General features: G+C 39.1%; 1 protein-coding gene across 1 annotated transcript in view; it reads left to right on the top strand.

Annotated features, from left to right (window-relative positions):
• TRPM6 (transient receptor potential cation channel subfamily M member 6) overlaps window positions 1-17,819 on the top strand; it is a 133,285-nt gene that overhangs the window by 41,043 nt on the left and 74,423 nt on the right. The window contains exons 7-13 of the mRNA XM_088018731.1: window positions 2,491-2,662; window positions 7,742-7,910; window positions 8,975-9,098; window positions 11,415-11,487; window positions 11,603-11,703; window positions 14,212-14,346; window positions 15,387-15,440. Coding sequence (XP_087874857.1) covers window positions 2,491-2,662; window positions 7,742-7,910; window positions 8,975-9,098; window positions 11,415-11,487; window positions 11,603-11,703; window positions 14,212-14,346; window positions 15,387-15,440 — 828 coding nt within the window. The remainder of the gene's footprint in view (window positions 1-2,490; window positions 2,663-7,741; window positions 7,911-8,974; window positions 9,099-11,414; window positions 11,488-11,602; window positions 11,704-14,211; window positions 14,347-15,386; window positions 15,441-17,819) is intronic.

The following is a 17,819-nucleotide window of genomic DNA, read 5'->3' as shown; positions in this document are numbered from 1 at the left end:
ATACTTTGATATTTCTAAATACCAATAAGTAGATATTTCTGAAATATATGGATAATTAAAAAATATATAACCATATTGCCATTTTCATACCTAAAAAAATTAACAATTCCTGAATATCAACAAATAGCCGGTCTTTGTTCAGCGTTCTGATTGTGTCATACTTTTTAGTTGTTTGATTTTTCTTTTTTTTTGACGATTTTGTTTGAGAGAGCAAGAACGAGACAGAGAGAGAACACAAGTGGGGAGGAGGGGTAGAGGGAGAGGTCCTGACGTGGAGCTAAATCCCAGGACCCTGGGATCGTGACCTGAGCCGAAGGCAGATGCTTAACCGACTGAGCCATCCAGGTGCCCTCGTTGTTTGATTTCATAATCCAGAAAGGTTCCCTATATTGTGATGGTTTGAGATGTCTCTTGAGTCACTTTCAGTCTTTTGTTGTTGTTGTTAGAGAGGGAGGAGAGGAAGGGCTGAGGAGCGGGGGAATCCCAAGCAGGCTCCACGCCCAGCATGGAGCTTGATGCCGGGCTGATCTCACAACCCTGAGATCATGACCTGAGCCGAAATCAAGAGTTGGATGCTTAACTGGCTGAGCCACCCAGGTGCCCCTCAGTCATTTTTAATCTATGGATTTTTCCTCCATCTCTCTCTCTCTCTCTCTTTCTCTCTCTTTTGGTGCAATTAATTTGTTAAAGAACTAGGTCATTTTTCCTGAAGAGTTTCCCATAGTTTGGATTTTGCAGATTTAGCCTGTTATACTAAGGCTTAGGGTATTTATTTGTTTCTTGTCTTTCTTGTAAATTGGTAGTTTGATCCAAAGGTATGATCAAATACCAGATTTTTTGTGCAAGTTTATGCCACGAGAGATGTGTCCTTCCCTTGTAACTTATGATCATCTTTCTTTTTATGATGTCCTTGCCTAGATTCATGATCTCAACTGAGTTGCAAATGCTGATATTTAATTATAGTGTTCTTTCTTTATTAGCTTAAACACTCTATAAAAGAAACATTTTCTCATCAACCTTTTGGTTTACCTTGTGATACAGTTGTATGGGAAAGGGCAGAATAAATGCTTGATTCTTTCTCTTTATTTTCCAGCTTTCAAAGCAATGATTCGTTATCTATCAGCCTCCAACAAGAACAATGAGGTTTTTTTTGGTTCATGAATTGAAACATATCGAATATTAAATATGTTTCAATTCATCTATTCTAGTTATTACTCTTAATTATGCTCAGATTGTCCCATTTTGGCCAGTGGAAACTTTTCAAGTTGTCTCCTGAGTACTTTTAACACAATAATAGCTGTTTTTCATTGCTTCTTTGTGTTTTAGTATAAAAAAATGTTCCGGACTAATTGTGTATATTTTTGCTCCTTGAGAAATGGCTGGTTTTTTTTTTAGTGGGAAATTGTATTCTAGGGGCCAACAGTACATTCTGATTTTTTATGCCTGATAATGTTCTACTGTACTATAGTACTTTAATAATATTATAATTTAACCTTTCCTCTATTGTTCATTTTTTGCTTTTATAAAAAATGATATTGTTGTGATAAGATACTTCAGAAGTATTAAATCTCTCAATTATTTTCTTTTTGGTTTCTGGTGTCAGTGTCGCGTTTAGGAATTAATTAAGGTAACTTTTAAAGACTAATGTTTGATAAAGTTTGTAGTGCTTTTCCCATCATTATTTCTTTTAAGCTTCAGAGCGACCCTCTGCTGTAGGAATTATTATTCTCACTTATACATGAGCAAAGTAAGCCTGAGAAAGGAGATAAGAGTTACCCCAAATTAAAATTAGGAAGTAGAAGAGTCTGGACTTAAACTGGGTCCCTCTGGCTCCAAATACTGTGCTTTTATCTCTAAAAACAAATAAGAATTGGAGTAGCTTAAGGAAGAGTCCACAAATATTAATAAAGATCTGGATGTTCTATATTAAATGGATGGATCTCCATTCAGTTGATTGGCTGTTACTCTCCATTCCATTTGGAATACGAAAAAAAAAGTGGTATCACATTATTTTGGAGTAGGTCTATTGAAAGACCTATTTTTTGGATAGTGATGTAGTCTGTGTATCACTGTACTTTTTTGAACTGTTTTATAATCTTGAGGCAAGGTAAGTACAGAAATTATAAATATTTAGAACCATTTTTAGCAACGTGGAAATGCTGTGACATCTGAGCATATGGCCAGTGGGCTTATCTTGCTGAGCATGGCATGTGGGAGAGTTGTTGAACTTGTGTCATGACTCTCATGTAGCATGAGCCGCATACTGGTTACACACAGTAGGACCATATACCAATCCATTAAAAGATGGGAGATTTAAAAAAACAAATTGATCCTTCACCACAGATAGCTTGAGAAACACTGCTCTGGGTAGCAAGTAGTACTTACTAACCTTGGCACAAACTCCATGATGCATGGACAGGCCTTATGGAGCAGGTGAGCCCAGAGAAGGACCTTGAGCTCTGACCTTCTCTTCTCTCCACTGTCTTCCAGGTGGTGTGCTTGTACCAGACTCTGGGCAACCCCCTCAGCAAGCTCACCACACTCAACAGCATGCATTCCCACTTCATCTTGTCCGATGATGGGACTGTGGGCAAGTATGGAAATGAGATGAAGCTCAGGAGGAACCTGGAAAAGTACCTCTCTCTGCAGAAAATACACAGCTGTGAGTACCACAGAGGCTCAGCCACCAGGGCCTGGTTGGGGGGCTGCTATGGAGAAAGGCACTCCTTTGTCATCCATACAGAGTGGAGAGGTCCAAGCTGGTCACTGCCTTAAATTAACATGTGTGAACCCACAGCCCGAAGAAAGCAGGATGTGAGGTGGTGTGGAATTGTGGGTGACAGGAGAGAGGAAGAAGTCTTGGGGGACAGCATAATCAGGAGAGGCCTTCTGCAACAGTGAAGACTTTAGCATAGCCTCCAGCTGTCCATAGGGTAGGACACGTGGAGGATGGTTGTGTGTGGGGGCGGAGTATTGACACCAGAATGGGACTGACTGAAGAGCAGTAAGGAGACTGGCCTGAGAAGAGTGGGGGTATGAGTTTGACCATCAGGGAAGATGGCATTTCATGTATGGTGGCATACCCCAGATAGAGAAGCATTAAAACCATACAGGGCTTTTAGAAATAGGGACCTTTGAAGGTTTCAGTGTTGTGTGTCGATTCCATGATGCTTTGAGATGGCCATTTTGGTAGTGTTAAAAAAACTAAATTCATCTGAGTAAATTTAAAGATCTTACTGGTCTTCTTCAGTGATTCATCAGTTGGGCAGCATCCCATCTGGCAGATAGAGAGAGGGGAGTTCCAAGGAACTGGACAGAATGGAAGACTTTTATAGGCAGAAGGAGGTGTGGCAAGGGAGTTCTTCTAACAAGGAGTGGATTGTTTTGGGCAAGATCACCTTCCTCTGGGGGAAGGCGGGGTGGGCGTGGGCATCCTACCAGGCAGATGACCTCACTAGTGCCAACCAGGTAATTCCAGACTGACTGGTTAAAGGTTACGTTCGTGGGAGAGGTTGCAACTGCCATTAGGTCAGGTATTATGTCTTGGTTTGCTGATGTGGAGCTTAGCACAAGTGACTCTGTTTTGGACCTCTTGTCTCTTTTTTAACAGTAGTATCTGTAGGAGGGAGAAGGGAAGGGAGGGCCAGAATCAGCAAACATCCTTGGGTAGAGAAATGGAAAGGGAGGTGCTGCCTGGAGAAGTGGAGACTTTTCGTCCAAGGCAGCAGAAAGTGGGCTTCTGGCTCTTTCCATGCGTTAAATCTTGCACAAGATATTCGCACCCTTGGGGCAGAAGACAAGGGAGCCAACGCACTTGGGAGGCTCAAGTCCTCTTCAGCCTTTGGCTTTGGCCTTCAATGCTGAACGTCCTTTGAGTTTTTTACCTTGATCTCCTGAGGCAGCAGAATGTGGGTCAGACAGATCAAAGCTGTGTCATCTACTGTCTATGATCTTGGCCAAGGGAGTTAACATCTGTTGAACAGTTTTCTTAATATAAAAGGGAAGGAATGGTCTAACTTTTGTTGTGAGAATTAATTGAGATAATGTAGGCTTGCTGTGCCTAGGATAGTGTTGGGTGCATAGTATGCCCTCAATATCATACTTTCTTTCCTTTTATCCTCCTTTGATACAGGTGTAATCTCCTTTTGGGGGTGTGTGTGGGAGGGGCCCTGGCAATTGTTGCCGGTCACTTAGAGCTTAGTGTGAATGAGGGTTGGAGGCTCATTTAGGAAAGGAAAGGGGAGAGAGGATCAGGTATGTGGTCCTCTGTGGAGTGGGTGTGGGTGGGGGGAAGGGAGACCCCCAGAGGAGAGGAGCGGAGGAGAGGTCAGCGACTGGCCTGAGCAAGAGTCCCTGCAGGGAGGTTTCCTTTAAAGGTCTGAACTCTCAATTACCTGAAATGTCCTGTTGCCTCTGTTGACTTATGCTCACCACAGAAATTGCTCAGGCGTTTCATACAGCATCATAACGTGTGCCCCAAGAGAGCAAAGTTCTGTCTGTCTTATTCCCTGCCGATTCTCCATTTGTGGATGAATGCATACAACCTGAAGCTTGCATATAGCATCAAGTAACATTTTTACTTTCAAAGATCTTGAAACTTGGGGTTTATTTGGAGAGTTTCACTTTGTGTGTAAGAGAATGTGGAGCCCATTCCAGTGGATTGGTAACATTTATTATTCTAAGGAGAACCAGTATGAAGGAGCAAAAACAGCAAGGCACCAACACACACACAGGAAAGGAAGAAAGGAAGGAGAGAGAAGGAGGAGAAGGAAGAAGAGAAGGAGGAGAAGGAAGAACAAAAGAAGGAGAGAAGAAAAGAAGGAAGGGAGGGGAGGGAGGGAGGGAGGAAGGAAGGAAGGGAGGCAAAAGTCCCCAACAGACCCCCAATTCTTATGTATCAAAGCTGATCTTCATGCCTACCATGCTCACTAGGGAAGCTTTCTATCAAATTTGTATTGCTTAAAAAGGATTTATTTGGATGGAATGAAAATACTTAAATATTTTGTTGATTTCTTTCATTTCTTTTCAGCCGGACTTTTTAGAGTCCCTGGAAAACCCTTGATATTGGCCAAGAGTACTTACAAAAAAAAAAAAAAAAAAAAACCCCAAAACCCCGACATCATGAAGTTGCTCTAGGAATTCCTGGGTTCAGCCATTTGAAATGTGGCCAACACCCGTTCCTGAGCCCCTGAGGATAAGGTGCATAGGATCAGATGCCTCTGTAGCTCTTCACAATCCAACCGTCAGTGGAGAACAGTGCTTTCCTGGGATGTCCATCCTAGGACGTTGTAATTTGGAGGCATGATAGTGTCTTCACGCCTAACCCTGGGGCCCGAGGGTAGAGGCAGCTCTCTAGTGAGATTTCTCAGCGAGAACTGGACAACTTTTTTTTTTTTTTTTAAACAAATTTAATGAGAAGCATCAGTAAGATCCTTTTTTGTAGAAAAGAATCATAAATATTTTTATTTTTGTGGGAATTAGTTATTGCTTTAAGAAAGACCTACCCAATAGAAATTGAATTTCCTCTTTATCCTTATTAATTTGTTTGTGATGATGAAAGTGCTATATACTCTCATATTCAGATAAAGGAAAAATAGCATATAGTAGAAGGAAGGGTTTCCCATCATCTCACAATAAAAACTAAATGCCAACTTTTTCATATATATATATATATATATATATGCGCATATATATGCTTTCAGAAATTTTCTACACACAAAGCAGCATTTTTTAAATGAATGCTAGGTTCATATAGTATCCATGCTTCTTTTGTAGTCTTCCCTCTCCAACCAAACAAGGATGCATTTCCACATCAGCAAGCATAGTTTAACATATTTTTAATGGCTGCATAGTATTTTATTATATAAGGCATAAGAGATTCTCTTAAAAAGTTTTTTCCATCCATGTCAATATTTTATGATTAATGGAATATTTATCTGAATTTTCTTCTATTACTTTTATGTGTTAATATATCATTTTCTTCATCTCATTTAGCTAATATTATTAGAGGAATCCCATGACTGCCAATCGGTATATCTTAGATTCACTTTTTAGTGACAGGGAGAAAATAATGAGGTGGAAGTCTGTGAAAGAGGAAAAGAAGTAAAGTAGTTAAGTCAAAGCAGTTAAGTAGACTGAATTATGTGTTTGGATACCTGCTAACAGGTGCCCCCCCCGCCCAACTCCCACCCTACCAAACATTTGTAGAGTCCAGGACAAGGGCACACAGGAAAGCCCACATATTATATGTCTGGATATTTAAAAGCTTTAAATCAAGCTAACAAACTATATAGAATTTTATCCTTTTACATTTGTACATATAGCTGGAAGGCCAGGTTTGAGTTCAGCATCTTGGAAATTTGGGAGTATTAAGCTAGAGCCGGGACTGTCGCCCTGGCCTACACATAGCCTGCTCTCTGCTTCTCTTCCTGCCCTTGGCCCCATCCGTCTGTGCCAGGGCCGTCACACACATGTGCTTACCTGCACACCCCGGCCTGTATGTCCAAGCTCTACCCACCTGTCCCGTAGAGCTCTACCTCAGAGTCATTGGCAAGTGTGTCCTGAGGGAGGACATATCTGGGGCAGAGGCTCAGGCAGCCCCTGGAAGCAGGAATTTGGGGTCTGTGGCATTCTAGTAAGTAGGGCAGAAGGTACAGGCTTCCCTCAAACGTTGGTCCTGTAGACGCCTCACTGTGAGGGGAGGGGCATGGCCAGAGGAGGACTGTTAAACTTGGGGCACAGGATAATGTCCTCTGATGCCCAGGTGTGAGTGTGGTATTGCCTGCTGATTTTTCTGCTTTTGAAAAATAAAATATGGATTTAAATATGTTAATACATGTGTGGCATAAAAGTATAATTAAATAAGTCTATAGAATAAACAAGGTCCCTTTTCAGTGTTTCCCCAAATCCTTCCCTCCCTTCTCCATTATTCATAGTTTGATGTGTACCCTCCCAGAGTTTTCTGTGTGTGTGTGTGTGTGTGTGTGTGTGTGTGTATAAATAAATGGATATGTGGGTATGTATATATAATAAGTATATTTACATATATATGTAAATATATGTAAATGTATTTGTGGTTTTAAAAATATAAAAAGGATCTTACTATATGTATCATTCTGTAACTTTTTTTCCACTTAATATCTTTTCAAGAAGAATGACTCTGTGGTCATTCCTTTTTTTTTTTTTCCCTTACTTTAATAAAATAATGTATACTTGTGATAAGAAATTTAAACAGTGAAAAATGGAATATGTTGAAATGTAAAAGTCTGCGAGAGTTACCCATCCCATCTTGTTCTTAGAAATAACCATCATTAGAAGTTGATTAAATTGGCAAAATGTTGATCAGTTTTGGAGGTGAGTGATAGATACATTGGGATCCATTATATCGTTCTGGGTTGTTTTTTTTTTTTTCGAGATATGTTTGAAGTTTTCCACAATGAAAAGTAGAAATTTCTTGAAGACTACTTAAAAAAAATTTTTTTTAACTAGTGAAAACCTTTAGCTACCTTTTTAACGGGGGAAAGCTTGAAGATGCTCTCACCATATTTCTGTGACTTTATTGAGAGTGCAAGCTTCTGACTTGGTCTTGAACTACGGAAGCCTGAGTGAGGCAAGGAAGGAAGAAGGGTGAGCTCGGGTAACCGGTATCTGGGGTGATTGAAAGACCTGTGTCCCGGAAAGCAAAATGGATGATTAGCCAGCATCTTTGTAACACTTTGGTATTGTTTGTCCTCTGAAATAGGTTCAAGACAAGGCGTGCCCGTGGTGGGTCTGGTGGTGGAAGGAGGTCCCAATGTCATCCTCGCTGTGTGGGAGACTGTGAGGGACAAAGATCCGGTGGTCGTGTGTGACGGCACGGGCAGGGCCGCCGACCTCCTGGCCTTCACCCACAAACACATAGCAGATGAAGGGTGAGTTGCTGACCCCTCAGTTTTGAAACCACGGTAACTATGTATTCCTCCATTTTAGTTTCTTAAGCTCTGCTTTTGGGTGGGCCACATATCCTTGGGGGACAGAGATTGAGACTGGAATTAATTTTTCGGTGATTTTTATATGTATTGATTAATGTCCAAATGCCCTCCGCTGATGCAAGTTGCTGTTTCCTTTGCCGAAGAATGGCCTGCCTCTCTCAGGGGCTCTTGAACCCTGTCTGAGCTGCTGCGGGTGGGCGGGGGAGCACTTCCACCGGGGAGTGAGGGAGGAGATGCTCCTGCAGTTGGTCTATAAAGCTGAAAAAACCCTGCAGTGAGTGAGGAGACCAGTGCTGGCCCCAGATCACCTTCAGATTCATTTGCCATTAGTAAAAATAGCAGGAAGTGGGGAAACCAGCATACTGGCATTAATACATGTTGTGTTTATTTAAAAAAAAAAAAAGATTTATTTGAGAGAGAAAGGGGGAGAGAGAGAGCATGAGCAGCGGTGAGGGAGAAGCAGACTCCCTACTGAGCAGGGAGCCTGATGTGGGACTTGATCCTGGGACCTTGGGATCATGCCCTTAGCCTAAGACAGATGCTTAACTGACTGAGCCACCCAGGCGCCCTAAGGTTTTAATTCTTTAGCCTTTTCAAATAAAAAGGTCGTTTTTCTCTAGCTATCCCTATATCTAGTGTGATTTTTCCAATTTCAAAAAGTGTGGTCTTTCTCCTGTGTAAGTAAATATAATGCCTATGAACTAAAATATTGACCCCACCGATTTACTTAAGTAAACATGTATTGGAAATCTGTCAGCTCGGGAAGCTTGCCCCGGAGTGCATTCTTTCCGGGATCATGGAAAGGTCCACCCGTGCTCGCTTTCAGATTTGGCCTCACCTGGTACCTTGCTTCCCTCTGCTTCCTGCCCGCTTGCTCTCAGAGCAGAACTGTCCATGGAAACGTTCTCAGTCAGATGGGACCCACAGGTGCTCTTGCCCTGAAGTTGCTGGCTTGTTCCCTCCTCTGCATTGTGCCAAGTCATGACCATTTCTCTCTCTCTCAGGGCCCTACGTCCTCAGGTGAAGGAGGAGATCATCTGCATGATTCAGAACACTTTCAACTTTAGTCTTAAACAGTCTAAGCACCTTTTTCAAATTCTAATGGAGTGTATGGTACACAGGGATTCTGTGAGTATGATGAGTTGATAACTCAAACGACTTTAAAACTGATAATTTGCATCATTTGTAATATTTACTTCCACAACTTTTAAAAATAAGGAGTTTTTTTAAAAAAGATTTTATTTTTTAAAGTAATCTCTACACCAATATGGGGCTTGAACTCATGACCCTGTGATCAAGAGTCACACTTCCAACTGAGCCAGCCAGGCACCCCCAAAATAAGGAGTTTTTTGTTTTAATTTGATTGTTATATAACTCTGTAGAACTTGACCCTTAGTTGAATAAACTTGGCTTTTTATTCCCTCCCCTGCCCACCTCCCCACAATGCTTCAAATTTTAGACTGCAGTTAGGAAAACAAACAAACAAACAAACAAACAAAAAACCTAGTATAACAGTATTACAGAAAAGTGACCACATTTAGTGACGATCACACATAAATATTTTCCGAGGGTAAAAGAATAGCTCCATCTCTTAAGTCCAGTCTGCTGACTTAGGTGACTGCATCATAACATCTGAGTACATCCCACAGGAGATCTTTGGGGACGCACTGAACAATGGGAAGTATAAGAATATACTCTGGGACAGAAAATGGAGGCCACAAACTCTGGGGCTGTGAGCATAACATAGATTCAGGAAAAGATTTTAGCGTTTTAGGGTACTTTGATCAAAATTCAATGACTTGGATGAGATGAAGCCAACAATTCCAGTAAATGTGCAAATATGTCATGATTCATAGTGATCTTTCCAGATTTCAGAGGCTAGACCAAATCATTCAAGATTTTGTTAATACTTAAGCACCTGGCCTCAAAAAAATGACAACAACAAAAACCCCACAAAAATAAACAATTGAACCAGTTTAGGCTGGACAAAGCAGGGCTAAACATAGTGATAAATACTTAGTTTCAGTTGACCCAATAACAACAAAAATAACGACCATGTCTACAATTAACAACATGTTTTCAGATGTATTTTTTTTACTTTGAAGTGGCCCCATGAGTGAGTTCAATATGGCAGTGATTGTTTATTCCAGTTTCAGAGATGCCAACGCTGGAACCTAGAGAATTTAAGTGATTTTTCTCAGAGTCATGCAGTTACAGAACAGTAAAATAGACACATGGGCTCAGAGTTGAAATCCTGTACCTGGTCTACTACATTTGATACTTCCTGTAGAAATCAATAAGAAACGGACATTTTAAAGAGATCACCATTATATTTGTGTCTTCCTGTCATCAAAGAGAGTAATGAAGGGTGTAGTGGCCAAAAGGAGACTAGAGTAGGTGCCGAAGACTTTGTACATCTTAGGAATTAGGTCCTCAGCTCCTGCATAAATGAGAATTGATTTTATTCATGCACATAGTTGGAGGGAACCAATACCTGAATTGCGGAAGCATAGTTTTTCTACCTTTATGGGACCTTAGAGATTATTTAGTGGGTTCCTCTCACCTTGTGGATGAGAAATCCCCATCTAAAGATGTTTCCCTCAGACTGGCTAGTTAGTAGTATATCTGGGCTTGCCAGACATGGCTCTTTTTGTTGAATAGTTCCCTGTACTATATAAAACATATTTTCACTTAGAAAGACTGAGATACATTCATTAACAGCAGGCAACCTTTTCTTTTTGTTTGAGGAGGGGGGAGGGGCAGAGGGAGAGAATTGTAAGCAGATTCCGTACTGAGCGTGGAGCCCCACGTGGGGCTCTATCTTAGACCCTGAGATCATGACCTGAGCCAAAACCAAGAGTTGGGCGCGCAACCGATCGAGCCCCCAGGCACTTTTACAATCATAAATAAAAATCCTTATTTGTCTTACAAAAATTAGTCTCATGGCAGGAGGCATGTCCTGCTCTTTCTACTTGTTCATTGGGTGCATTGTAATTGCCTCACTTATTTTATGATGAATCTTTGAGGGCTCACCTCTCATTAAAAAAGCAAATATCTTAGTCTCTAAGGTGAGGTGAGCAGAATGGTGTCCTATGGTATCTCTTCAAAAGGAATGATTTTTTTTTTCTTTTTCTTTAGGAATTGACACTGAGTTTCTCTTCATTCTAGTGTATGCATGATAAATTCAGTGTAGTAATGTTTTATCATGTGTTTCCTATAGGATACATGGATTTCTTGAGGGTTTTCTTTTTTTCCCCCTGAGTGTTCACAATTCTCCATTACCCTGGGAGAGTAACTAATCAAGAAGATTAACTCTCTGTGGTTTTTTTACATTAATGTTTTGTTCAACTCATTAGCTCTAGAGTGCATTTTGTGGGGACTTTTTGAAAACATTTCTTTACTAGTTCCCAAAATGTATGGCTTCCTATTTTTCAACTGTCATAGATTACCATATTTGATGCTGATTCCGAGGAGTCCCAAGACCTTGATTTAGCAATCCTAACAGCTCTGCTCAAGGGTGAGTGTCTGAAGAGGGTTACATCTCTTCCACATTTCCTCTTTTCACGTTCCATGGAAATTTTTATGTTGATATTTTAAATAAGATGTATGATTGTTGCCTTCTTTTAACCTAGGCACAAACTTAACAGCGTCAGAACAATTAAATCTGGCAATGGCTTGGGACAGAATGGACATTGCCAAGAAACACATCCTAATTTATGGACAGCATTGGAAGGTATAGTGAAAATGAAGTTATTTGGGGAAAAATATTTTGTGTGTTGGCTTTGTTGGGGGGGGGGTGTGGTCCAAAGAAAAAAATTGGAGGAGAGATAGATTGGTTTGGGATGGGTGTGGAGGTAGCTTCTCTGTAGCTTGGTGCCCAGGGATACCTGAGACATTTCTTTCATCAACTTTGCCTCCCTAAAATCATTTTTTTCCCTCAGGCTCTCTCTGCAGCCTAATTGAAACTGGCAAATGAAGTTGGGAGAAAGAATGGAAGGATATTTTATTATTTTTTTTATATGGTTGGATTTTTATATTGTTATTTGAAACTTGAAGCTTTTCTTATTTTTGCATTAAAGTGTAATACGTACTCAAAATAGAAATAAGTGAAAACAGAAAAGCAGAAAGAAAAAAATTATCTATAGTGCTACTGATAATCACTATTAACATTTCATTTTTACAAATTGCAGTTGTGACTGTACCACAGGTATATTATTTTTGAGTCAAAGTAATACATGCATGTTAGTTAAAACATCTAATGGTACTAAAAGGCTTCTGAAACAACAGTAGTTCTCTGCCCTGCTGATCACAAGAATCAAGTGTTTTTAACATTTTTTTGTTGTATTGACATAAATCTCCATAGTTTTAAATAACAAGTCATATTGTTATTTTCTGATTCATTCATTTTAGAGATTTCTCAATATTTCTGTCTGTGGTCCTGTCCTCCCTGCTACAGTCTGGACTGGTTACCTGCTGCTCCGGGTTCTGGGCTGTCATGCTGGGATCTACCTTCATCATATTGGAGATTCCCTTTGCCTCTCTCCTGTGTTAGAGCACCTGTTTTCTGTATTCCGTGTCATCTTCTTCCCTGGTTCACTCCTTTATTTTAAGGAGGTGCATCCTTCAGTAACTTTCTGAGAAAGGGAACATGGAAGATAAACATTTTGAGAACATATATGTTTGGATATATTTTAAAAGATCAGGACTAATTATCCTGAAGAATTTTGAAAGCTTAGCTGCTAGCATTCAGCACTGCTATTGAGAAGTAAAAATGTTTCTGTTTTCTGATCCTTTGTTTGGGACCATTTTTTTTTTCCTCTCTGGAAGTTCAAACAAATATCTTTCTAGTGTTTTGAGATTTCACAATGCTGTGTGCTATTGAGAGTCTTTATATCCATTATGCTGGGTACATGCTTTCAACTTAGCAATCATGGGTTTCCATGCTGGGGAATTTCCTTCCTGTTTTCTCTGTTCTCTTTCTGGAATTCATAGCATTTAAATGTTGGACCTAAGGACTGCTCCTCTAATCTTATCTTTTTCCTTTTATCTTCCATATTTTTCCTTTGTTGATTTCTTCAACTTTAATTTTCATGCCTTACATGGAGCTTTTTGTTTCTGGTAGCATACTATTAGTTTCTACGAGCAAATTTGTTGTCTTTTTTCTTTTTTTCTTTCTTTTTTAAGCGTCCTGAATGTAATATCTTATTTCACTGAGGATGGTAATGATAGTTCTTTTGAATTTTTCCTCTTCCTGCATTGTCTGATTCTTACTGATTGGTGTTTTGTGGTGTGCTTGTTCTGGACTTTTTATTTAAGTGTGGAGGAGAGAAAGCTCTTTAGAAATCCTGAGCCTGTAGGTGAAGCTTAACTGTAGATCTGAGCTTCACAGAGGAGTGATCTGGCTTCCGCTTGTCGGGGGGACCTGAGATGACAGCATATTCCTGCCTTTACTCTTAGTCCCTTCACAGAAAAGAATCCTCCAATCCCCTGCCTGGATAAGGAAAAACCTTGCTGCCAGTGTTAATGGAAGTCAAATGGGGGAAGATGATGGGGAAGATCTCAACATTAGGGATTCGGTATATGTACATTTATTTCATCCTGGAGCTGCCAGAATTCTGTGGCATAGATTTGTTTGGTTCTTAGCTTTTTTCTAGTTTCAAGTTTCTGGGGACTTTCACCTTCTGGGTTTCTGGGGACTGCTAAATCAATTACCACTTGCCCATCTGCTTTCCAGCTTCCAAAATGTGACTCCTGGACCCCCTTGTTCTTGTGGATTCATTTCTTTAAAAAAAAAAAATCTTTTTACTATAATTTTACTAAAATTTTAGGTCAGAGTAAAAGTAAATGAGTGTGTTTAATTTCCCGTATATATTCAGGAACTGGGTATAGTTTAAGTGAAAACATGGCAAGTTAAAATAGCAGCAGCAACAAAAAAGAAACCTTGGATTTTATTAGAATTGCATTAAACCTATACATTAATTTGGGAAGCAGTGAGATCTTTACACTTGTCAGTCTTCTGGTACAAGAACGGATTTACTTAAAGTGTCTTTTATGCCTTCAAGTTCACTTTTCGTTATTTCTTCAATCAGGTCCTGAACATTTCTTAGTAAGACTGTATTTTATGATGGTTCTATCTGCATTGTTTTAAGTTCAGATCTTTATAATTCTTAGTTATTTCTACTTTTTAAAAAAACTTCTTTCTTAATTATCTCCATCTCTCATGTATTTCTACCTTCTGAAGGCTGGTGCACTGGAACAAGCAATGTTAGATGCTTTAGTAATGGATCGAGTGGATTTTGTGAAGCTCTTAATAGAATACGGAGTGAACCTCCATCGCTTTCTTACCATCCCCCGACTGGAGGAGCTCTATAACACAGTGAGTAGTGGAATATTCTATCAATCGCCTCCCTTAAGATTCATTTATTAATTAGCTTAAGATTTAGCTTAAGCTAAATATTGAATGTTCAAGTTTCCTTGAATATTGAAATACAAAGATAGCCTAGAGAGAGACAGATTTCTCAACCAGAGGACAAACATTCTTACCAAATCCATTTTATCCTATGGTCATTTCTGCGTTTCTTATTTTAATTAATTACACAGGATAGAAACAGAAACTAAGTTAAGAAAACACAACAGTAAGACCATAATTAAAGCCAATGATGTGAATAAGAACAATTTGCTTTTATTGAATTGTTGGAAGCATCTCGACCTACAGCCACTGTTAAAAATTCTGCTTTCCTGCGTAAACCCTTTGTAAAAACACCATTTGCTCAAGCCAAGCACCCTTCTTGAAATGTAGTTCCTTGTCCTTTGAATCTTACCTTTTCTTGAAAGCCCCCTTTAAGCCCAGTCTTTTTGAATACTCCCAGTTTGCAGTGATCTATTCCTACGGTACAAATTTTTGGCAACTCTTTTCGAGCACACATCTTCATAATTAGTTTTTCATGTAAATCCCCCCTCTCTTCAGTTAGACTGTAAAAACTATGAAGAAAGTACTTACATTCTTAACTGACTCCCTCGAAAGCTGGATTGAACATAGGAGTGTTCAATAAGTAATTGTTGATGCAATGTAATTATGTGATGGGGTTTGTCATGGTGTAGTTTATATATGATAAAGGATAGTTACAAATGACTTAAAATTTATTTTTGTCTCTTGAAAAAACTAAGGTTAAGTATATTTTTACTACCTACACATATATATCTTTTTTTTTTTTTTACATCTTTGAAAAATATTTCAATCTAATTATATCTTCTCTTAGGAAATAACTTACAATTAATTGGGGTAAACTTCATTACTAAAGCTGCTGAAGAAAATTTTCAGTATTCTGGGTTATTTGTGCATTCTGAAATAAAATATTTCCCCCCTAGTATATGGTAATTAAAAGGAATACATTTTTCTTTCCTTCTTTATTACAGAAACAAGGACCCACTAATATGCTCTTGCATCATCTTGTCCAAGATGTAAAACAGGTAACATAATTATGAATGTGTACAAATTTGTTTGTGTATTGTCTTAGCTTTGTGATTGAGGCATTGCCTGATTTTGCTTCATAAAATGTAGATTTGGATTTTTCTAGTGAGTTACCTACCCTCTTTGCCTGGGGCTCTGAGCAATTTCATCACCAAACCATATTCTTTTAAGTTTGTTTCCTTGTAATTTATATTTTTAAAGATTTGATCCACCAAGTCTGTGGCATTAACTAATGATTATTTTCTCTTATAAAATATGAATCGGAGACATATAAAACTCTCAATCAGAACTTTACCTCAACATGATACAACAGTATTTCCAATGATGATAATACTTGATGAAAATAAAGAAATTTCCTTGTCTTGTCATGTTTATTGGAGGACTGCTACATGATTTTCATTGTTATTGTTTTGACTGTGAACGATGGCTTGGGCGCCCTACCTCCTTTTGTGAGTCTAAGCATTGCTGTCGGGAGCCAGGATGAATCCCACTACTCTATAACCTTGCTCATATTTTGCTCATGGTGTTTTCACTGAACTTTGAGTTAGATCAGACTTAAAATCATCTTCTATTAGTTACCAAACCTTTAACAGTCTCTTATGCTTTAATTCCTTTTCTTTTAGTCACCAAGAACTTTTATTCACATCTGCAGGAAACTAGGAGAGACTTTGTTTGTCCCCATGAGTAAACTCCATCCATGGCACACTTTAAAAGTACTTCCTCATTTCATGGAAGTCTGGTATCTTGACGGAGAGAGTGTGGGCTTTCTGGCTCTGTTGACTAGCTTGGAGAGCCGGAATAAAAGGACCACAGAGGAAGACATTTAGTTGGCAAATCAGAAGTAAGCAAAAGTGTCCCTGCTGATGTAAATTTAGTTGGCATGATTGATGCCAGATCAAGATGATTTTCCTTATTACTTCCTTGAACTTTGATTCCTTTACAGTAACCTGAAGAAAAAGGAATAGAATAGGTTAAGTATGCTTTTATGTATTTATTTTTATTTTTATAAAGATTTTATTTATTTATTTGACAGAGACACAGCAAGAGGGGGAACACAAGCAGGGGGAGCAGGAGAGGGAGAAGCAGGCTTCCCGCCGAGCAGGGATCCTGATGCGGGGCTCAACCCCAGGACCCTGAGATCATGACCCAAGGTGAAGGCAGACGCTTAACGACGGAGCCACCCAGGCGCCCCTATGCTTTCAACTAGTAGCAACAAAGAACATTAGTTATGGTGTTCCTTGAGAAAAGGAAATTATGAATGTATTTACATTGATTCATATATGAATCAATGTAATAAGCTCAATAGGTGAAGGGGATTAAGAGGTTTAAACTTCCAGTTAGACAATAAATAAGTCATGGGGATGTAATGTATAGCCTAGGGAATACAGTCAATAGTATTGTAATAACTTTATATGGCAACAGATGGTAACTAGACTTATCGTGGGGTCATTTCATAGTGTATAAAAATATTAAATCACTAAGATACGTACCAGAAACTAATAGGATATTGTATGTCAATTATACTTTAATGAAAAAAATGTACTGTGAATGGTAGTTGAGAAGTAACAGTTATGAAGAGGTAGTAAGGCGGGTTTTAAGTGGTCAAAGTTATCTTCATTTAGACTAAGACCCATGTACTTGGAAATCTGCTGCTCAGCCCTCTTGCCAACCATAGCATTTGTTTTGGCACAACCTCATTTTTTGATATCTTATTTTGTTCTGACATTCCATGTTCCTTATTTCTATTTGTTCTACTTCCTTCCATATTCTCATTTTGTGTATGATGTAGTCAACACAGTGCAAAGTGCTATAGCCATTTCAATAGAGAGATGGAAGATCTAAGCCAATGTTAATTTTGTAAAAGGCGAAAGATTTATACGATCTGAAGAGAAACCAGAGTATAGCCAATGTTAATTTTGGATCACATACATTCAGTATATTGAAGGGGAAGAAGAAATTTTCCTCAGTCCAAGCTAGCCTAAGAATTAAATTTTACATGAGACAGATTAACAGGAGAAAAAAAACACAAAGTTTTATCGTGTGCCCACAGAGTCCCAATGATGAAATTGAGACCTCAAGAAACGACCAAGGCAGGCAGTTTTTATACTTTTCAGACAAAAAGACAATAAATCTGTGAAGAATTGACAAGACAAAGAAAACTTTGGGAGCTTCAATTAATAAGGAATTCTAAACAGAATTTCGTCTGGGGTAGTAAATTAGTAAAAAGTAACAAGGGTCACTTAAACAGCCTTCTCTGCTTTAAATTTCCCATCTCTGGTGATAAAGATGTCTCTTTACCTCCTGGGACAAGGAGGGCACCTTTCACATGGGGGAGTTATTTCCTGCTTTCGGGGAGCAGAGGAGGGTCTGAGTGTCCT

Source organism: Eumetopias jubatus, unplaced genomic scaffold (assembly GCF_037043125.1).
Source record: "Eumetopias jubatus isolate StellerSeaLion01/CBP00866 unplaced genomic scaffold, mEumJub1_p1.0 scaffold_15, whole genome shotgun sequence".
NCBI classification, from domain to species: domain Eukaryota; kingdom Metazoa; phylum Chordata; class Mammalia; order Carnivora; family Otariidae; genus Eumetopias; species Eumetopias jubatus.
The sequence above is the reverse complement of the archived record's forward strand: the minus strand, read 5'-3'. Positions and strand labels throughout refer to the sequence as shown.